General features: G+C 52.8%; 8 protein-coding genes across 8 annotated transcripts; 4 read left to right on the plus strand and 4 right to left on the minus strand.

The window, feature by feature from the left end:
* Nucleotides 1–983: 983 nt before the first annotated feature.
* CkaCkLH20_12838 (uncharacterized protein) lies at nucleotides 984–1,640 on the minus strand (the record flags this gene model as incomplete). The annotated part of the gene is made up of 2 exons (XM_038895550.1): nucleotides 984–1,310; nucleotides 1,389–1,640. The coding sequence occupies 2 exons, from the start codon at nucleotides 1,638–1,640 to the stop codon at nucleotides 984–986; spliced, it is 579 nt and encodes a 192-aa protein (XP_038739112.1).
* Nucleotides 1,641–3,763: 2,123 nt separating this feature from the next.
* On the plus strand, nucleotides 3,764–4,155 carry CkaCkLH20_12839 (uncharacterized protein; the record flags this gene model as incomplete). Its single annotated transcript, XM_038895551.1, has 2 exons — nucleotides 3,764–4,042; nucleotides 4,099–4,155. 2 exons carry the CDS (start codon nucleotides 3,764–3,766, stop codon nucleotides 4,153–4,155), a joined length of 336 nt encoding a protein of 111 aa, XP_038739113.1.
* Nucleotides 4,156–6,330: 2,175 nt separating this feature from the next.
* CkaCkLH20_12840 (uncharacterized protein) lies at nucleotides 6,331–6,816 on the plus strand (the record flags this gene model as incomplete). Its single annotated transcript, XM_038895552.1, has 4 exons — nucleotides 6,331–6,377; nucleotides 6,435–6,501; nucleotides 6,557–6,646; nucleotides 6,703–6,816. 4 exons carry the CDS (start codon nucleotides 6,331–6,333, stop codon nucleotides 6,814–6,816), a joined length of 318 nt encoding a protein of 105 aa, XP_038739114.1.
* A 689-nt stretch (nucleotides 6,817–7,505) lies between these two features.
* Nucleotides 7,506–8,536, plus strand: CkaCkLH20_12841 (uncharacterized protein; the record flags this gene model as incomplete). The annotated part of the gene is made up of 3 exons (XM_038895553.1): nucleotides 7,506–7,836; nucleotides 7,892–8,202; nucleotides 8,255–8,536. 3 exons carry the CDS (start codon nucleotides 7,506–7,508, stop codon nucleotides 8,534–8,536), a joined length of 924 nt encoding a protein of 307 aa, XP_038739115.1.
* Nucleotides 8,537–9,080: 544 nt separating this feature from the next.
* On the minus strand, nucleotides 9,081–10,623 carry CkaCkLH20_12842 (gamma-tocopherol methyltransferase; the record flags this gene model as incomplete). The annotated part of the gene is made up of 4 exons (XM_038895554.1): nucleotides 9,081–9,255; nucleotides 9,307–9,424; nucleotides 9,477–10,027; nucleotides 10,478–10,623. The coding sequence occupies 4 exons, from the start codon at nucleotides 10,621–10,623 to the stop codon at nucleotides 9,081–9,083; spliced, it is 990 nt and encodes a 329-aa protein (XP_038739116.1).
* Nucleotides 10,624–11,678: 1,055 nt separating this feature from the next.
* On the plus strand, nucleotides 11,679–12,806 carry CkaCkLH20_12843 (uncharacterized protein; the record flags this gene model as incomplete). Its single annotated transcript, XM_038895555.1, has 5 exons — nucleotides 11,679–12,018; nucleotides 12,073–12,108; nucleotides 12,209–12,441; nucleotides 12,494–12,583; nucleotides 12,645–12,806. 5 exons carry the CDS (start codon nucleotides 11,679–11,681, stop codon nucleotides 12,804–12,806), a joined length of 861 nt encoding a protein of 286 aa, XP_038739117.1.
* A 1,178-nt stretch (nucleotides 12,807–13,984) lies between these two features.
* Nucleotides 13,985–14,633, minus strand: CkaCkLH20_12844 (uncharacterized protein; the record flags this gene model as incomplete). The annotated part of the gene is made up of 2 exons (XM_038895556.1): nucleotides 13,985–14,221; nucleotides 14,292–14,633. 2 exons carry the CDS (start codon nucleotides 14,631–14,633, stop codon nucleotides 13,985–13,987), a joined length of 579 nt encoding a protein of 192 aa, XP_038739118.1.
* A 944-nt stretch (nucleotides 14,634–15,577) lies between these two features.
* Nucleotides 15,578–18,155, minus strand: CkaCkLH20_12845 (patatin family; the record flags this gene model as incomplete). Its single annotated transcript, XM_038895557.1, has 2 exons — nucleotides 15,578–17,803; nucleotides 17,874–18,155. The coding sequence occupies 2 exons, from the start codon at nucleotides 18,153–18,155 to the stop codon at nucleotides 15,578–15,580; spliced, it is 2,508 nt and encodes an 835-aa protein (XP_038739119.1).
* Between the last annotated feature and the right edge of the window lie 2,969 nt (nucleotides 18,156–21,124).

Genomic DNA, 21,124 nt, shown 5'->3' on the forward strand with positions numbered 1-21,124 from the left:
CTGTACTTCGTGACTGAGTACAAGGAGATATGCAACTAGATCCCGCGTACTGACACGAGTCTGCAATCATCCCAAATCAGGCCGGTTGAAGGCAGTAAACGAGACGCCTGGCTTTCTGGACTCGGCATAAGAGCAGAGATGTGAACCAATATTTCTGGCCTCAATACCCGGGATTTGAGAGTAAGACAAACATATTGCCAAGCCGACTAAGGCTTTCAAAAAGCAATACATAAATAACTCTTAACATTTGCTCGCTTAGAGCGGGCAGGCAGACGAAATTCAGCTTGAACTGCTTTTCAGCCCAAACTTCGTGACGGACTAATCAAGGCATCCAAGATCGGCGTGGAATGGTGTGAGTGGCATTGAGAGACACGGGTAGGACTAAAGCTCAGCCATAAGCTCAGCCAGGCCCGGTGAGAAATCAGTGCAGTCAGACTGTAAAGAGGAATCAGTACAGGGCGAATGCTAAGAACGGGGGATGTTTTAGCGGGGGTTGTCTCGCGATTTTGGGTACAGGGCGAGAGACAGGGCTCAGTCTCTCAAATGTTTCTCACATTACCACCCCTTGGCATGTTGACAGCCACTTATTGTTATTGTCGCTGTAGCCTGTCTCTGACGTCGTTTTTACTGTCTTCTTTGTTGTTGCGGTCTTTGCTGTTGTTATCTTCGTCGTCTTCGTCGTCTTCGTCGTAGTATACGGCTTATTCTGTTTACTTCCTCATCCATTTACATGCGGAACCAAGTCACCCATTCCTAATGCAAGGGCAGCAATTTGGCATCATTGTTGACGCGGACTTATTAACCGCAAATTTGAGTCCTTATTGTACGTAGCTTTCTATTTGATCAATCCACTCTCGGCTCAGAAGTGTCCATCTCAGAAATTGATTCCCCTCAGTGGCATTTCTTTTCACTCCTCACTCGCAGCATCGTGGTGCCGAGATCGTCTCCAAAAATTGCCCGATGATAATGGAGCCTTCCCTGGTTCAGGCAGATGGCTCGTTGTGGGAAATACAGGTGCTCGGGTGTCCACTTCGTTCGCTGGACAAGCCGGGATCTGAAGGAGTTCCCGGTGACTTCTGGGACAGAGTAGGGCTCCGAAGATTGTGAGAGATACCAAAGCCGGCGCGGGGCGGGGTACTGGGGCCATTCATTGCGTCGAAGATGTCGTATTCCCAGGGCTGGGCCGTCTTATCAAAAAACTGCTGTGGTCGGCTCTTGTTGGTCAAGGTTTCCTTATTCGAGGTCTCCTTGTTGAACGTCTCCTTGATCAATGTCTTCTTTCTCACCGCGGTCAAATTCTTGGACGGCACCTTAGAGAAAAGGGTCAGCAGGCTGTCTATGAAAGAAACCCATAGATGGTAGAGAGCTTTAGATATATGCGAAAATACCTTGATCGCGCGCTTTCCTCGGCGACGGTCGATGGTAGGAGAAGTCGGTGGTTCGCGGTACACCAAAACCGACTTTGGCGGAGTGAACCGCCCGATACGACGACGCTTAGAGCTGGTCTTGGAGCTACCGCTCAGAGTGACGTCGCTTGTGGCAATTTCATCATCTGACATGTAGTTGAACGGGCGGGGGCTCGCGGGTGACGGTCCAGCGGTACGGGGGGAGTGGTGTTTCGAGCCGGATTCGGATGGCATGATGTAATGGTTGACGGAGAAAATGGGGGAATACTGGTGAGGTAGTATCAATAACAGATTTGTTATCGGCTGAGGCGTGGTGATATTGGAGGGTGGTGATGTTGAAACTGTTGTGGAAGTAAAGAACAGACGCTGATGCAACGAAATTCTCAAGGACGAAGTGTCCGAACGGGCAAGGACTCATTCGAGGGAAGACAAAGGCCATTAAATTTGACAAAGAATCATTATAAACAATCTGATTGTATTCATGCGACGCACTTGCTAACATTTCTTTCATAAAAGTAACTACCAGGAATACTGCGTTCCGTTTCCAGGCCAATCCATCCCAGATTTACTTCCCAGCATACCTATCCCCTACATATTCCTTCGAGATCATCGAAGAGGCAGAAAAATGCAGATTCAAAACTACGCACTTCCGTGAAACTCATGATTCCTCGATGGCCAGGCAGAACCAGCAAGAAGGAAGGAGCAAGCGGGAGAACTTAAGCGGCAAGAGCCACTCCTTCCTCGCACATTCCTTCCCTTCCGAAGATAGACAAAAATTTGTCAATTTATCTTCACGTCGCCTTTTCTTTTTCTCAATCGTCTTCGTCAGGCTTTCCCTCTCTTTTCCAGTCTTGCCACCTCCACTCCAAACACTCGCCAGCGACCAGCAACCTACACCACAAACTTGCAGTTGACAACACCTTCCCACCTGACAACAAGATGGGTCGACAGAAGCGCGGCGTTAACGAGTCTGAGGACTTTCCCGCTTCTCGACCAACCAGAAAGATCTCTGCCAGGCCGAGAATTCTCACGCGCCGAGAAGCCTCGATGGCTCATCCCCTCGCCACTCTCCGGCCTCCTTCAGTGCGGACTCCTTGCCGCAAGAAAGTGCCTACTAAGCCCCAGTCACAAATCCCAGAGAATAGTGGTATACCCTCATACTTTCTCCTCCTCTTTTTAATCCCTTTACTTAGGTTTGGATTCGCTAACTTTACCTTTACTTCAAGATGCAGATTCCGACGTTTCCGACTTCGCTGGCGAAAACAACATCACATCGAGCCCCTCATCCGACGACTCCGTCATCGAATACACACCCACCGTATCTACAATCTCTGGACATCGTTCCAGTGGGAGCAGCCGCAGCTTACTCAACTCTCGCCCCATTGGGAACACCTTCCGCGAACACCTAAACGATGGCACCCCGACAAGATCTACAGGCCGAAATGGACTGAACAATCTTCCAAGAATTGCGTCGACGAAGGCCATGTCACAGCATGAGACCTCAAGCAGGGACTATGCTGCCGTCACTTTCCTCATTCGGAACGGACCCGTGAACGATGTGCTCATTGAGCGTGGCAAGGAGTTGCTGGAAGACCTTTTTGCTGGCTGCGATGTCGATCCTACCACCACCAGTATGGTCAGCTTGGATGATTCAGATTAATGGGATTGGAAACGATGATTTGGGGCAAGAATTGGGCGCGGGTGGATCCAGACGGCAGAGATGACGATGTCTCTTTTGGGGATACGGACAGGTCATGGGTTGGAAAGGGGCTTCTCTTGAGGAATGTTTTTTGGGACATGCGGTGGTGATTCCCAAATTCTTGGTAATTCGTGCGACATATCCATTGATTTGGGCAATGGAATAATGTTACAGCTTGGCAACATCTGCCAAAGAGGCTTTCGAGGAGAGAATCATATTCTTCGCACAGAAGTGAAGGCAAGTTCTACATCATAGGCTCCAGTTAGCACACAATTTTCTTTGATGCCGCCATGAGCGCATCTTTTTCCGAGCGACGCGGAAAATACGACTCTCAGATCATTGTACTGAAAGTCTCCTTAGCCTGCAGGCTGCAGCCTTGACTCCTCATCTTCACATCTCCAAAAGGAAATCGCCACGGTCCTTCCTCCAAAAACCACCCTTCATTGACTTCTTGCGCCCGGCGGGCTCGACCGGACTTGACTACCTATTCTTCAAGCGTACCGCCTTCTGCTTGGTGCGGAATTTCCACCCGACATCTACTTTTTTTTCTGCTCAACAACCTCAACCACGAGCTTCGCACTTCTACAAAACGCAATAACAGCACCGCCTGCGTCATCCTCAACTCATTGCAATTAGCATCACCCATATCCATCACACCATGTCTTTGTCCGTCATTGCCATGGCCGGCGATCAGCGAGTCCGTATTCCGACCATGCGTTACGACGACAACAACTCCCCCGTACATCTATATGTCAACATACAAGACGGCAACAACCTACGCGAGGTCGCTGTCACCATCTACCCCGGAAGCCAACAAGTCTCGTGCGAGTTTGCCATGACGAACAATTCCGAGATTAGCGCCCGCCAAGACGAGTTTCACTACGCGAAGGAACTGGTAGCGAGAATACCGATCGCGAAGCGGTCCGGCGAGGGCCATGTAGGTGCTGGGACCGACAACAGCATGCGTACGACGGAGGTCTCTTCCGACACTAGCGGCGAGAACGCCCATCGGCATACGGCGACGACACAGGCCTATTCTCATCGTCGTAGCCCCCGATTTCCGTCAAATACTACCGATATCACACTCATAAGCTCTACGGTTGCCTCCGTGCCGACCACGACAGAGGAAAACCTCATCCACAGAAAAGGCTCCGAGCCAAATAACAGATTTCGCCCCTCCAGAGCAAGATCTTTCCCGCAAGTCGCAGCCACGGATCGTATCCTCCGTTCGGATCGCCAATTCCCCGCGAAAATGGCCTTATTGCCATTCAAAGCCAGCAAGAAGAAGATCGACCGACTTCACAGGACCGAGAAAAAACCTGTGCCAACCTATAGTCCCCGTATCACTAGAAGTGGCACTCAACGCGCCAATGCGTCTATGCGTCGCGTTCTTCGTCCACGTAATGGGGGTGCGGTCAGTGTTGATAGACGGCGGGGAGACGCTGGCAAGGAGAACCACAGAGGACCGGAGAAGACTACACTGGTGGCTGGCAGGTCTAGCTGCCTCAGAAAGCCCAGATGGGCTTGAAACAGTATGTGGGGAAAAGGGCCTTTAAATCGATAAAACAACTTGGTTAGATGGCGTACATATGGACAACGGGTGTTTGAGTGCCGGTACCATTTGCACAGCAGATGTAGCACCGCGGCGGTACATTTCACAAGGATGAAGGAAGTAATAGACAAAGAAACCAATGACATCTGTTTCGAACTGCTTAAACGAACAGAACACAATGACGAAAACGATGGAAGAAGGACGAAATGGTTGACTAAGGCCTGAAGACCGACATTGACATGAACAGGCCGGCAATTAAAATCATATCTAGCGAGTTGGCTAGGCACGATCTGGAGCAACTGATATGGCTCAGTCTTGGGTTTGAATGTGAAAGTCGAGGATTAGCTCCCAGTAGATCCTCTAAGACTGAATCGCCATCGGGCCGGTCATGGGGAATGCCAACCCGGGACCGGCAACCTTTCGCATGGCGTAATCTCGGCTGGCGGGTCGCAGCTGGCATCTACCGAGTTGATGTTGTTGGTTACGGGAGTCCTCTCCCACATGCCGGCCGGTGGTCCACATACCGCAACACACGGACGCGGGGACCGACCCCTTTAGGCGGCGATGCCGGACCCGCCGGGTCCCGGGGCTGACTGACGGCGGAGGCGGGATCCAGTTCCGATCCCCAGCATTCGGGTATTCTGACGCAAGTCGAAGCATTTTCAAGACTAAAATTAGTTTCCGAAGGCTAGTGGGATCTGATCGTGCTCGGTCTTGACCCACTTCCATCGTCCAAGGGAACAACACCACGGGCTAAGGCTGAGAAAAGAGATCCATCGTGGACGAGCATAATCTGAGGATATTGTTCAAGCTTTATCAGAGCAAGCAGACCCCAGCGGCATAATTATCTTTTTAAGCCTTCTGGAAAGAATGGAGGGTGATTGAGGCAAGCTTTGCCGGAGTCAATAAGCAATAAGCATTAAGGCTATGTTGGTTTTCACTCTGAAACCGGGTTGTCATCGCCAGTGCACTCCACCATTACCGGACATCCTGGACTCATCCACCTTACACTGGTCTGGCGCAATGAAGCGCGGCTGTGTAGCCCACGAGCTGTCGACTACCAGGGAAGCACGGAACGCAGCACGACAGCCGCATGAATCGTTGGTGTTCGGACGATTCAGCCAGGAACGTATGGGTAAATGGGACGATCAGGCTTGCTGTGTGGTGTTCAACTGACGTGGGATGTCTCCGCATTGCGGCTGTTATAATGGAGTCTATCAAACGGCAACTTCCATCACTCCATGCTCGAGTTCCTGAAGTGGAAACATCACCCTGAGACTCGGCCAAAGATCCCTTCTCGAAGCCCCTTTTGTGATTCTTTACAGCCTCTCGGCTCCCGATATACCCAGTCATGGAATTCAAGTACCTTGTCAGCTTGGAGGATCTTCACGACAAGGAGCTGACATGCTCGCCATTTCGCGAGACACGTCAACTTGTGGCGGGCCATCGTGAGATCCAGGATTTGGCAGCTCAGCATGGCAACAGCACATTCCAGGAAGTGGACTTTCAAAGATAAATAGAGCCATTCGCCCTCACATCAGTAGCTTGTTTTCGTCACACTCAGTCACACTCATTCACTCACTGATACCACCAACTCACTCATTCTCTCGCTCACCTTCTTTCACTGCCTCTTCAGGTTCCCAGTCTCTCAACCACCAACTTAATCCATCAAAATGCAATTCTCTACCATCTTCCTCGCCGCTGTTGCATGCGCCACTGGGTAAGTCTCGGGAAATAATTACAACGTCTTCAGGACTCAGCTCACCAATCTCGTCAGCGCTGTCGCCAACCTGCACACCCAGGCCTGGTGCATCACCAACGGCCTTCAGGACAACGACCCCAAGGTACGCACTCGGCACAGCTCCTCTGAACAAGAAGGCATACTGACAAACAACTCAGAACTCCGATGCCACTCAAGCTGCCTGCGGGGCTTACAAGGGTCGCCACACCGGCAACGAGCAGTGGGACTCTTGCCCGGATTGCGAGGTCGTAAGTCGATACTCATGCCCCATGAGCCGAGAACACAGAAGCTAATTCTCTTTCAGGGCCTCAAGGACAAGGACGTCCAGGTCTGCAACTCTCCCGCCAGCCACATTGGCGGTGATGAGTGGGAGGAGTACTGCATCCAGTTCGGTGCCGAGAAGGGCAAGGCCAACTAGATTTCTGGCCTAGAGAGTCGCGGACGTTTTGTGGCTTTCTTTGTAATGCAACTTCAACATCATTAGACGGTCGAAGAATGATAATGAGTCAACAACAACTTTAGTTGGATGGTGCATATGTTTGCTTTATGACACACAAAACGGGTGAAAGAATCGTGTTTCCAGAAACATGAATAGGTTGTGGTTATGAGACCAATCTGAATCACAAAAGCTGTCATCACAACGGTAACAGGAACGGGGCTTGTTTGCCCCAACTCTTGATCGGTCAATGATTGGCACTATAACCAACTTGAATGTGGCAGTTTGGTCATTCCCAGCGGATAAATCGTATTAAGAGCTGGTCTATTTCCAAACCAACACCAGAGGAAGCAAACAAAACCAACCAATAAGGGACAGATGCCGCCATGTGGCACAGTCACCCCCTCCCTAGTTGTCCCAATAGAGTATCTCGACCGAGCTTGGCATCGAGACAGTTACACAAGGTGTACCCGTTGGTTGGTTGGTCCTCCTTACTCACAAGCAGCATTCGATGCACAGCAACCGGAGAAATTTGGTCGAACGGGTCGAGGGATTTGCCCGGTCCAGCAGCCAATATCCTCGAACCAGAGAGTCTTCGATCTTCTCGGCAGCAACACCTTCTCCAAATTCTGCTGATTCCACAAGAAGCCTCTGGTCGCTGCGAGCTCATCATGCCTCCCATAGTGGATATCACCGCGGATTCAGCAGAAGCGGGCGACGGTCTTGTGTTCGTATCATTCTCACACCCCGGCGACATAGCGGAATGCGCGACACAGATTCGTTCCCACGTGGCTCGCAAGAACCATCCTCGGCGAAAACGAAAGCCGCAGCCTACCATCACCTGCAATCCACAAGATCCTGAGCAAAGTTCCACCCTGGTGCAGAGAACCGGCGCTGTTCCTCAGTCATACTTCCAATCCATACTGTGGCCGAGAGGATATGACCCAATCGCCGCCTTCATGCAGCAGCTGCCTCCGAATGAGGATAAGCTGATAAGAGTCTGTGGGTTGCAGTCTCGGTCGCAATTCTACGACTTCTCATCTGACTTGTGGTTTAGTTGTGAAGCACTCCGTGCTACGAAGCATGAACTACGCCGCGAATCCAGAGACGATGCTCATCTCAAACCAAGACGCGTTCTGGCGCTCCGTGACTCGGTACTGGGTCCAAACAGCGTTCATAGACAGAACCATGCTTTCGTACATCTTCCTCATTACCTGTCGATACCTGGCAGAGCGCAAGCCGGATTGGAACCATCGCCTCTCGCAGAAAGCACTCCAGTATAAGCAGAAGTGTTTGCGGGAACTAGATTTTGCCTCGCCCACTTCGGATCAAATGATAGTCAAGCGATTCGCACTGGCAGCAGACGAAGTAAGTCGCTCACTCGGCCACAGCTTCCATCATTGCTGACAACTTTCCAAAGATGATCTGTGGAAGCCCAGTTCGGGCACAGGAACACATCAGGAGCGCGGGAGACCTGTTGCGGGTCAAGACGATCAAAGGACGGGGTGGAGATTTCTCGTTTGACGAGAGCACTGGCAGATTGGTCATTAATTTCTCGGAGGGGTTTGATGGTAAGCTCTTGGGTACTGTGAAGTGGAAAAACCCCTCCTCCAAACCAGAGTCGGACGAGGAGGGTGAGACGGAGTTCACTTATTTTATGGGCAACGGGAACACGCCAGCCGCAAACGTGTTCGCAGGTTAGATACGTCGGTGGTGGCTCTTGATCACCAGCTCAGCGGTGCCATTATCGCCCTTTCTTTTGCGATCTACCATTGACCGGAAATCTTTCTCGTCGTGAGGCGCGTGTTCTGGAGCCATCTTGGCATGGCTCTAGAGAAGAATGATGGCCGTATTGGTGGATCAACGCTACAATGAGACTGTTATGAGTGGTAAACATAGAACATAGAAATTGTCAAATGATGAGAGAAAAGAAAGTCAATTCAAGTAAGCTCCAGAATTTCACAGACACAGGAGTAGTAAATCGTGGTGAATCTCTGTCACAATGGCGAAATTTGATAGGGCAGAGGGAGGCTCCTGACGTGAAGACTGTATATTGTTTTGCGGTGCATGGTTGTGGTGAAGTTTCCAGATAGACAATCTGAAATCAGGCAAAGATTGACGATTGATTCTCGTGGACGTCGTTGACCGCAGGTCGATGAACCCATTGACATCAATGCACTTGCAGATTGGCTAGTCTTAGTCTGGATGCTGTCCACTCTGGCGAACCCTCGTGACCGGTCGTGGTCTCAGTCAGTCCCGCTGTTTGGCTTCTCAAACGAGATGACGGCGTACTGGAAAGTACCGTTTGCGTAGCCCCGTCTCATGGCGCGGAAGGATTGCAGGAAGGCGATGCCGTCGCGACCCTGACTTAGGGCAAATGCCCAGAGCGAAGGGTTTTGGACCAGAGACCACGTTATGTCCCTGAAGAAGTCATTAGTCCTACTAAGCAGGCACGCTGAGGTTCAGTCTTACCAAGTTCTGCTCACATCTTTGCTGATGTCTTTCGGTCCGGCAAGAAGGGTGAGCCCGCCCTGCTTGGCCAAGTCGACGTATCCTTGCTGGGTGCACATGGGAGGGAGGAGCATGCCGTCTAGAGAGGTCTGGTCAGTATGATTGATCCTGAGACGATCGGTATGACTGACCTTCGATTGGCTTGATGTCGTTGTTGAAGTCGGCCTCGCTCAGATCCTCAGCCTTGAACCAGTCTGCGAGCGCCAGCTTGCCGCCAGGCTTGAGGACTTTGAAGGTGTTCTCGAAGAAGAGCGCTTTGTTGGGGAAATGGCTCAGCGCCTCGCTGATCCAGACCGCGTCGAAGGAGCCTCCCTGGCCAGCAAAGAAGTCGCCCATCTTCTCGGCATCGAGCTCTACGAAGCGCACCTTGCCCTTGCCCAATCCGAAGAAGCCGTCGGCGTCGGGCTCGACTTCGGCATTCTCCTGGCCCTTTTCGGCTGCGGCTTTTGTGAGTCGGTTGGCGATCTCGACCTGCTTGGTCGAAATGGTGATACCGGTCACGGAGCAGCCGAGAGTCGAAGCGAGGTATCGAGAGGTGCCACCGATGCCGCAGCCGACATCGAGGACGGTGCTGTTCTCTCCGACACTGGAAAGCTTGAGAAGGAGTCGAATGAGGTTGATCTGAGCTTCCTCCTTGGTCTGAGAATCGTTCTCCCAGTATCCATGGTGGATGTGCTCGCCCCTGAGTTTGGATGTTAGCCATGTACGAGCTTCCTGCTACACAAGAATGAGAACAGGACTGTGCGAGAGCTTCTTGTTCGGACGAGTCGATGCGTCAAGGGGCGGACTAAATCACGCTAACCCCGGGGGCAAGTCAACACTATAGTATCGCGATCATTATTTGTGTTTTAGGTGCCCATTGGTGTCGTTGGTGTCGTCCTTGTCATTGGTATTGTCATTGTTGTTGTCGTCGTCGTTGCCGCCGTTCCTCATTGTCGTAGTATTGGGTCCGTATTCAGCGTCACGTATTGCGGTGCGGGGGTGCTGACTTTCCCGGGGATAAATGATTTAGCTGCACCTGCACGAACTCTCTCTCGCTCATCTTGTTGAGCGCTACGTCTCGGTTGGTGGCATAGGTACGAAAGGCAACTGAAGGTTCGTGGTGCAATTACGGAGCAGGGAAGCGGCATACCAAAGGCTGAGATAGTAGTCACTGGCGAGATCATAATGCAGTTTGATCCGGTCCTTCAGTGCCTGCATTGTCGAGTGAGCCAAGCCGAGAGGGGTGTCATATTGCTGACTGAGCGGCGTAGTCGAACTGTCTACCGTGGCGGCCATGACGAGAGCAGAGGACGAATTGACGCGTGAAAACGACTATGCAAGAACCCGTCTGTGTGCAACGAAGACGCTTGCTTCACTTGATGATGCTTTTCTGAAAATGTACTCGCTCAGATTGAACGAACGGTTGGACAGCTGACAGCTTCAGGAGCTTGGGTAACGGGTAGCAGGCCACTCCCGTACCCACGGACGGCCTCGGCTCAGCTGAGGGTACATGGCCAGCCATACGAGTCTCGTGCATTGCGCGTGTACTGCTTGAGGTAATGCGTGCATCAACAATAAGGTCACCTTCCTCAACATGTTGGGTGAAACCTCTCCGCTCGCCCAACCGAAAGGTGACGTCGGAAACTAAAACAGCCAACTGCATGACCGTGCCGCATCGTCAAGGTTGTCGGGGCGGGGAGGACCTGGCGGGAAGGATCTGGCGGGAAGGAATGGCCTCCAAACCACCTCACTGGGCTGCCTTATGTAATATTTGAGTCAAGCCACATTAGCAGCATCACGTGACTCACGTGACTGAGGTGTGATGTGGCTGGTGACACTGAGCCAAGTTCTAAAAATAGCCGGCATCCTCAGCCGGACCTTGGTACCTTGGTAAGCCGGCCAAGCGCGCAGCCTCAGCCACGCGCCGGGACATGTCACAGGGTGGCTGCGCCCAGCGCCCAGTGCCGAACGCCGGACCGGGGCCGGGTGGAACCCCTTTCATCTGCCAACCTGGAAACCTTTTCTCAGTGCTCACACAAGGCAATGAGCGCCGTCTGTGCAGGAAAGTCAGTCGCCCAGCAAAAGGAAAAAAAAGGAGAAACAGGGGCTTGATTTACGGGGAACGCAGCCCAGCCTCACCCCAGCCCACGTCCGCGTCAGCGCCTTACCTTGTTTACGTATTTTGCCTGTCTATCGTATTGCGAACGGTCACTCTTTTAAAACTCATTCGGTGTTTCTGACAAGAGCAAGAGAGATTCCTTCGTTTCTCGTGTTTACCACTCAAAAGCTGAGCTTATCTGTCGCTACCAACAAACCCACTCTCACACTCGCTTCATCTCACTCAACCCAGCATGGCGCCGGTTCACCCAACGACGGCGCGACAAACGCTGGCTCATGCAGGCGCTATTGCCAATGTAGCTTGGAAAAGAGCTGCAGTCGTTGCCGGCCCAGAGATTGCGCGCCGCGCGCTCGCTCGCCGCGACTTGAGCGTCAACCACACTCAGGGTGTTACCCTTGGTGTCATCGCAGCCTACGTTGTGGTCATTGCCATTCTCTGGAATGTTCCTTATGTCAAAAATGTCCTCTGGCCTTTTAAGATGCTCACAGTTGCATTTCACGAATTTGGTCATGCCATCGCTGCGTGCTGCACCGGCGGCCGCGTCGTTTCCATCACTCTGGATCCGAACGAAGGTAATTCTCTGAGAATTAAAAGAGAATATGCATGGAAACTGACTTAGAAACAAGGTGGTGCAACTTTGATGAAGGGTGGAAAACAGGCCAGTAAGTGAAGAGACAACCCCCCCCCCCCCCAACTCCTTCGTTCGACCACGAATTGATGCGTGATGATGTCCACAATGCTAACACGATATTCTCTCGAAAGTAACGCTTCCTGCAGGATATTTAGGATCAAGTCTCATCGGCGGGCTATTAATCTTCGCGGGCTTCAATATCAATGCCAGCAAGATAGCCTCATTCGTCCTGGCTGTCTGCTTTCTTTTGACCCTGTGGTGGGGTAAGAGAGACTGGCTGACGATCCTTACGGTCCTTCTTGCCGTGGGATTGATCATTGCTGCTTGGTTTATTTCTCATGCGCAGGCTTTGAGATTCGTCGTTGTAAGTTGATCACTTGGTATGAAAGTTGATATGATCTAACGACGCACAACAGCTCTTCCTCGGTGTCATGAGCGCCCTCTACAGCGCCTGGGATATTGCAGATGATCTTATCTTGCGCAAGGTCAACGAATCAGACGCCTCGGTTTGTCTCTTTTCTCATCTTTCACTTCAAAAGGCTCAGAAGCACTAAGACAAGGAAACAGGTTTTTGCCAAAAGATATGGCGGGTCCAGTCGCTGCTGGGGACTGATCTGGATTGTGATTTCCATTCTCTTCATGGTCGCAGCCATCATTGCAGGTCTCGCCGCGTTCCCTCAGTCCTTTGCCGAACAGGAGAGCGATTCTCAGAAGTTCCTGCCCACCTAAAGGCAGAACGGTATCCTACGGAAGCATCAGATCACGCGATACAAAACATGAGAAAAGAGCAGTCTCACAATGCTCAATAATAGAGGAGAAGGCTCTTCCGCGAAGAGCATCGGCGACTCCGACGAGATTCGGACTCCGCGCGTTCCACCGAGGATCCACCCACATTCCGGATTCTGAGTGGAGACTGGTACGGCCCCGGCAACCGCCGACGAAGAGAGGATACTGAGACACGCTGAAGTCGACGTGGAATATCATACAGATGGCGACGGGTAATGGGAATGGCCGGGACGAGGAAGCACTGTCTGAAAGCATTTCAGGGGGTGAGGGCACGAGAACCACAAAGATTACGAGCATCATGACCGCGACAGACCGAACAACCACGGACATACCGTCGCGATTCGGTTACCATGTGGACGGATATCGGCTACTTTACTCATGGGTAGGGCTTCTTTCTGAAGGGCACGACAGGAGTTTCAGGTCGATTCGATGTTGTTTTTTCTCTCATAGGGCATTGCTATGTACCAATCAGAAGACGAGAATTACAGGGAATGAGCGTTCAAGTGTCATGCGACGTCAGTGACAAACTTCTCGCAGTGGGACAATGATTAATCGCTGTTGAGGTTACAGAAATTATAACCTTGAGTGTTATTACAATGAAGATACGACTAACAAGTAATACATCGGGACGTCAACGCCATCGACGACACGAGGACACCAGAGCAACAAGGATAAAGAGGACAACGAGGGCGACTACGACAATAGAGACTAAAATAACGGGCGATGACGGACGACGATGACGGACGACGACGACGGACGACGATGTCAGACAAAGGGATGTGAGGGCGACGAAGACGACAAGAACAATTACGACGACGCTGACGGGGACGACAGAGATGACAGCGGCGACGGGTATGGCAATGGCGATGAGAGAAGCAAATGAATGATGAAGACGAGCATGGAAACAACTAGGGCAAGGCAACGATGGCGAGAGGCGAGGAAGACGAGGATCGGGACGACGATAGCAACAAATCCGACGACACCAACGAGAAGCTGGACCGTAACAAGTTCATCACCTACCTACACAAGACTTTTCCCATCAGATTCTCACCGCGAATGAAAATACATTCCCTCGAAAACAGCACGATAACCAGCCACCTCAGCACTTTCCAAGATCAAACTCAACAGCTCTGCCACCCAAAGCTCAGCGACTCCGTCACAGGCGACGTCCCACTCTCCTTCCGCTCTCTCCCGAAAACGACACGCCCAGCCTGAGAGACGATGCGGAACGTGACGTTCAGGATACCGACATACCCGTCTCCTCCAACGCACGTCGACGCCGAGTTCAGACGCTGAGCAACAGCCACGTTCCTCACAACAGCGCTGGAACCCGCCGACGTAGTTGTCTGCTTGGTGACCTGGTAACGAACTCATCATTAGTTCCTTTCCATTCCCAAAAGCATCCTCAGACACATTAAGCACACTCACCGTATCACCCGCCGTCTCGCTCCAATACGCCGTCGTATAAAAGTCCACCCTAGAATTGGCGCCGAGATACAGCCCACCCCGGACAACGACATCCTGCAACTGCAACGCCTTGCCGGGTTCGCCTTGATCGACGAGCAGATGCACCTGGCAGCTCGTCATCTGCCCGGCCGCGAGAGACTCGCTAAAGTCGGAGAACGTGATGGTCAGGTCGTCGAGGCCCCCGGACCAGGTCACCTTGGCGTCTTGGGGACAACCCGGACCGCTGTGGGTGAGCGACTTGATCCGGGCGGCGGCCGCGATGCCGGCTCCCAAGGATAGGAGGAAATGGGTGATGCGAACCATTTGCGAATTCGTTGGTCTTGCGGATGAGGATGACGAGTTACGGTTTTGCATCCGTCGGCCGCCTTCGATTCCACGGTGCGGGGCAGACATTCTCTTATAATGCGTCGTGATCATGGAGGAGGAGGAGGCCAAGGTTCTGGAAAAGATCGAGACCAGTTAATATCGAGCCAACTTGCCACGGAGGGGTCGGTTAATTGTACATATAGCCAGCAGATTAACACCCGCGCCGCCGATGCGACTTTCCGGGCTCCTAGGACATGTCGTTCGTGGTTCGCTTACGGGACCAGCGAAGCCGGAACCAAACATTCTGGCTACTCTAAATTTTCAGCTTTCAACAAGGCCATGCTCATGCTGTATGTGCCTTGAGCTGTAGGTCAATATTGCTGCCATGGACGCATTCTGAACATCACGGCGTAGCAGCCTAAAAGTAACATATTGATCATACGCCACATCATCAGGAGCCACACCGTCCGTAGCAGGATGGTCTAGTTCGCGATAACGGCAACGGCCAAACGCTCCGTCTAGGCTTCAATAAGTTGTGTGGCGGGTGAGCCAAGATGGCCAATGGTCGAATCACTCCAGCACGCGACCGAGACAAGGCCAGGGATCAAGCACACAAAATGGTTGGATGCCTCAAGCGCAAGATTGTTGAAATAAATGATCAATTCACCAATATCTAAGCATATCTCCGACCTGCCCTCTCTTTAATGGTACCATGCCACCATGATGCTGCGCCTGACTCCAATGATGCTCATGTTGATCCTGTATCATGCAATCATCCCCGTGCGTCTATCTAGTTACTTTGACGGCTAGTCCCAGCTCATCCAGTTGGACCTGAGGACGTCGTCTTCTTCATGCGATTGGTCGGTCAATTGACCGGCCGGCTCAGTCGCCTTCTCTGTTTTATTTTCCTCGTCCGAGGAGCTCACCCTCCCGTCTACGAGTCAATCCCATAGTCCTCCTAAGGAATCTCCCACTGCAACGAGCTCGCGGCTGCTGACCTCGGGTAGATCCTTGCTCACTTTCTCGTTCGTCTCGATATCTTCTGACCCTTCGCGGAGCCAATTGCGATCGCTGTACGGTTCTGGGTCCGACATGTCGGTATGCGACTCAACGTCACCATCAGAAGAGTGTAAATCTGATGTTTCCAGCTCAGTGTGTGAAGTCACTTCGCCTCTGGATCCCGGAGCTAGAGGATCAATATCGATGGCAGGCGTCATGAACAGGTTGGGGTTGTGAGCCAGTGAGCCCTCTGAGTGTCGTGTTCGGTGCAGCGGAGGCGTAACAGGTGTACCAAAGTCGAACTCAACAGCCTGGAGTTGTGCCGGGTTGATGGGGCTAGTCATAGGTCCCCGAGCCAAAGACACGTTGAAATGGCTCTTGGCCGCTCTTTTGAGGCGTGGTTTGCGGACGAGGACAGGCGATGAGCTGCCGTGACCGTGCCTGGCGCGCATCTCCAAGCGCTCCTCCTCCTCGGTTTCCTCGTCAGTGAGCACGTTCTCCATCAGTCTTCGGTGGTGGGCCATGAGCTGAACACTGCTGCCCGAGCATCGTCGCTGTCTGTTTTTGACACCCTCTGTATCCAGAGTGAGAGCAGGAGCTCCCGAGACCGAGGGGATGGCCTTGGGATCTGACGTAGATTTAGGCCAGGGTGGCGGGAGAACGATGCCAGTGGTGAGTCTTCGCAGATCAACCTGGCTGTCCGAAAAGACGACACGGGCACGCAATCGGTGCACAGCTCGGTCTAGGGCGAGCTCGATCGCGCAGCGGTCGCGAATCCGACTGAGCTTCGGCCACGTCGCGCGCTCGCCCAAGAGACAAGCCCGCAGCATGAAATCCGGACTTGGGTTGCTCAGAATCTTTGGAATGTCGTGAATGCTGACCTCTGGAAGGATGTTAATATCGCCCGAGTACTTCTGGCTGAGAATGCTTCTAAGCTTGGTGACTAGGTTGGGGAAGACACCAATCTCCGCCAAGAAGTGCAGGCGATGCAGTGCCTCGTCTTTTGCGAGAGCCGTCAAGGTATAAACCCATTCGAGCTCTTGCTTGCTCGCCGATATACTTCTGCGCGCCGCCGTTGTATCATCGGGATCTAATTGGTCGTCGCGGGCCAAGAAAGGTACGACGTGCGGGTTGACTTGCGAAACGATGAAATGATTCACGTTGAACATCTCGGCAAGTCTCGTCATGGGCAGGTCGTTATCGACGGAGCCGTCGATCCATTTCTGCGGTGTCGGGTTCCACGGCATATGCTCGCCAGTGTCGGGATTCTTGACCAACAAGGGCGCAGCGCTGAAGACCAACGGGACGGAGCACGAGGCAGCCACCGCGGACCAGATCATGACGTTGGGCGCCGTGATATAGTTCAGCAAACGCGGAAGTTCGTACATGGACTCGGTAGAAACGCAGATGTTGAGAACCCGTCGAGTTCGGTTGTATGCTTCTTGGAACGTGAGATCTCCAACCAGGCCACGCATGACACGGGTCAGATGCTTGATATCAGACCAGCTACCCTCGGTGAGCAGCCTTCGCATGTGGTCGAAAACTCCGTCGGGGCTCTCGTCGGCGTCAAAGACGGCAAGATCACCATAAGGAAACTCCCTGATGAGACGAGGTATTTCTTCATCGGTCCGTGTGCAGATGACGGCGGACACAATGGAGCCAGCTGAGGCACCTGATATGATGCGCGGCAGCAGCTTGACTTCAAAGAGGGCCTTCAGAACACCGATGTGGGACATACCCAGGGTTCCTCCTCCGCTCAACAGCAATGCGCTCCGGCCAAAGCTTTGGCGAGCGAACAAAACACTTTCGAGAATATCTTTTTGCCCCATGCCTTCGGGCAACGCGTACTGGCTCTTTTCAACGAGCGCATCAATGGTTTGGATGGCAGACTCGACGTATCGTTCAATGAGATTTTTCGTGCCGACGTACGAGTGTCGATACAAGTCAACATTTCCCATGCCGCCGAGGTCCCTGCAGAGAGCAGTGCGTACCAGATGCATCATGGCGCGTGTATCGCAGTTTGTACGGGCGTCGTCGAGTTCTTTCAGCCGGGCCTCGATGAGTTCTGGATAATAGTCTCCATTATAGGGATCCAGTTTCCACAGGTCGTTTTCTTCGAGAATATCAAGCTCTTCGGCCGCTTCTTGCCAGTGTTTTCGGTTGTCGGCCTGCAGGGAAGCTTGTTAGCAAGATTGAAGCGACATGACTGGGGGATACGCGTGTAGGAAAGGCACTCACATTCTTCATGCGAAGAGACAATATCTGCTTCCGCTCCTCCTGTTTCCGCTTGTGCTCCCGCTCTAGCTCGGACAAGCCATCTCGTAGAGACAGCACGAGATTGTTGGCGCCTCTTATGGCACGAAATATCGAATCGAAGGCTCCATTTCGGGGTTGCGAATGGTGTTGTTTCTTAATGGAGGAAGCGCGGCTGGGTTTCAGCGAAGTCGAGGGGCCCAGAGTATTGGACTTGACCCTGACGCCGGGCAGAGGGTGGACAGAGTTGATGAGGACGTCGTTCATGGTAACGACGGAGGAGCTGAGGCGTGAAGGAAGGTTTTCGGTAGGGCTAGAAGAGGCGTCGAGGAAGAGACGTGTTGGTGGACGAGATGCAGCCCTGGTGCCGCCCGAGTGGCATCACAGCCTGGGAGCGTGGTGGTGCGGCGGATTTCTGACATGTGCTTTCTGGCGGTTGTTTTGGAGCGAGGCGGTCAGAGCATGGCCGCGTCGGTGTATCGTAGCGACAGTGGTCGGTCGGCTTGGTGGAGTTGCGGAAATACGCCTTGGAGTTGGAGTATCTGCGAGTGCGGAGAGGACGAAGGAGAGAGCGACAACAAGTTTTGAAGTGGGCGTGTCGACGCAGACAGGACCGGTCTGCGGAAGAGTCGGCGGACGACGTAGAAGGAAGACGAGTAGAAGAGGAAGACGTCGCGTCGAGTATGTGTTGGTGATGCGGTCGTAACGGTCGGAACAAACAAGAAAGTAGCGATTCGAGTCGAGACAAGACAAGCAAGCACACAAGACAAGTCAGATCATGTCAGTGCTCTGTGCTGTGTGCTGTGTGCTGTGGTGCGGCGCGGCTAAGCAGGGAACCTGAAGAGGGTGCAGATCCGAAGGGCAGATGACCGGACAAACTGGTACTAGGCCAGTACTCGAGAAGTCAAAGGTAGAGACGGTGACTTGGAGCCCAGGTTGGGGTTGGGTACAAGGTGTCGGAGCAAAGGACCCTGCCCTATGAGGGAGAGAGCGTCGGCCAGGAAGGGGAAAGAGAAGAACCGGCGGGCGCAAAGGGCGGAAGATGGTTGGTAGATGGACGGACGAGGTTGGCGCGGTGAGGTGAGCGGCGAGGGGACGAGATGAAGCGACGGACTGGCGGGAATCCGTTGTTGTAGGACGGGCGACGACGGAGGGAAATGCTAGGACAATATGAGATGCCGGAGTAGATTGTTGCTTTCCAAGGTATCCGGGAGAGATAGAAATGTTGGAGAGAAGTGGTTAGGATAGGAGAGAGGAGACAAGACGATGAAGACTGTGAGTAGGCAATCAAGGTGGAAACTAAAGGTGACATACGTAGGATTGACGGAGAAGTTGGAGGTCGGAAGAGGTGCAGGTGGTCATTGGCGATGACACCGACCTGGAAGCTGCAGGGGCCCCCAGCCAGGAACTGGAACCGTGACCGCCAGAACGGAGCAGATGAAGTGGGAAAATAGTGGGAATCTGCGATGTTGAAGCCGGGGCGCAATGCAAGATTTCCCCCACAGAAACCTCCACAAAATATCCAGCGTCCCTCCACAGGGTCTCGTGCGCTGTGCACTTGTTCCTGCGGGGGGCGGGAGGAACGGTGCCCTGCAGTGAAAAGGGCGCTGTGCGAGGTCGGCAAGCGAGTACAGAGCGCTACCTAAGGGTCGAGGAAGCGAGAGGACATTGACGGAAGGCTTGAGAGAGGCCAGAGCACCGCACCTCGGAAAAATCGCAGAAAGCGAAACATAAGGTCAGGTGCTCTCTGTCGGAAATACTGCATCTTTTGCATTATCTAAGGTAAGCAAAGCGACGTGGCTTAGGACTCCACGTGTCTATGTCACCGTGTCACAGCAGACGTAATGGTCCGACTCAGCAGCGACTCTGCGAACCGACTGGCCCTCTTCTTCCTGCCTGGCAAAATGAAAAATAATGTACGATAATATTCATCTCCCCGCAATTCTTCAGTACAGGCATTAGCAAGCACAAGCGTGACCTCCGCGCTGATCTGGGCCGAAGGCTAAGGGCATAACGACGAATGGGAGACGAGGGAATGAGGGCTCGTTCATTGCAGATGACCACCCCAGATTCCGGGAATCCTGGGGCAACTCACCTGTGCATCCCGTAATGGAGGGCACAGGAGAGGCCGCTATCCGGAGGTACAGAAGCAAGGTACTCTGTCTGTAGAATCTTCGGTGGTCATCAATAAAAATACATGCGATGTAACTGCGCTCTGCGTCGCTTCAAAGCACCTCTAATCAGCCGGCCAATCATGCCGTGCCGCCTCACACCCTCACCGACAACTCTCTCCCCGCGTTGGAGATGCCCTCCACTCACCCATCCGCGGGACGTCTCATTCTCATCCCTACATCTTATCCCTCTCTCTCTCACCTACACACACACAATCTGCTTCCCGCCAAGCCAGCTGACTCCGTGTCTTATACCCCATTATGATATGAACTGATGGAGATCCCGCGTCTTACGTCTGTAAATGATTCTGCTGCTGCAACACATGCTCAAAATAAATATTTGCACAACTCGTCCCGTCACTCCTCTCCTGGGTGAGCGGCTCAAAGTCCCGTCACAAGCCAGGACAGGGCCGTTCGGTGAACTCTCCGCCCTCCATCTCATCTCCCGTCTCTACACAGGTGTCAAGCACCAGGTCATCTGTGTCTTGCCAGATTCTTGGAATTACCTGAGCCTGGCTAAGCGCCATCCGAGTGACACGACTCTACGGATACCCGTCTCCCCCACCTCCTTACCCCTCACGGAACGTCGACTTGGTTGTCTCTGGGAAAAGTTCTGAAGACTCGAATTCCCTCAATGGAATGAATCTATCTGTTTCTGATCCACTGCGCTAGTGAAGACCCGAGAACCATGCCATTGTCGCGGGGAACGCGCTTACGCCTGCCTGCCTGCCTGCCTGCCTGTCTGCCACCTCACGGCTTTTCAACCTTTACCCGTTGCCGTTTGATGTCCTTCCCAGAGAGAATGCCGTGGACCTTGACTGATACCCGCCTCCATGACTTCTCCAAATAGTTCATGAATCAGACATCATCTGGTCTCCACTGCCATGTCTCATGCTCTCAATTTCCTTTGCAAATCTTTAGGTAACCCGTCTCATCTGGCACCCGTTTTTATTGTCGATGGTGTACGATCCGATAGGAAAGACTTCCAAAGTCACCACGGAAAGCCTCAGCAACGAGGACAACAGCGGCGGTGACAATCATAATGACAATGGCATCAGTCCTATT

Source organism: Colletotrichum karsti (assembly GCF_011947395.1).
Source record: "Colletotrichum karsti strain CkLH20 chromosome Unknown Scaffold66, whole genome shotgun sequence".
NCBI lineage: Eukaryota > Fungi > Ascomycota > Sordariomycetes > Glomerellales > Glomerellaceae > Colletotrichum > Colletotrichum karsti.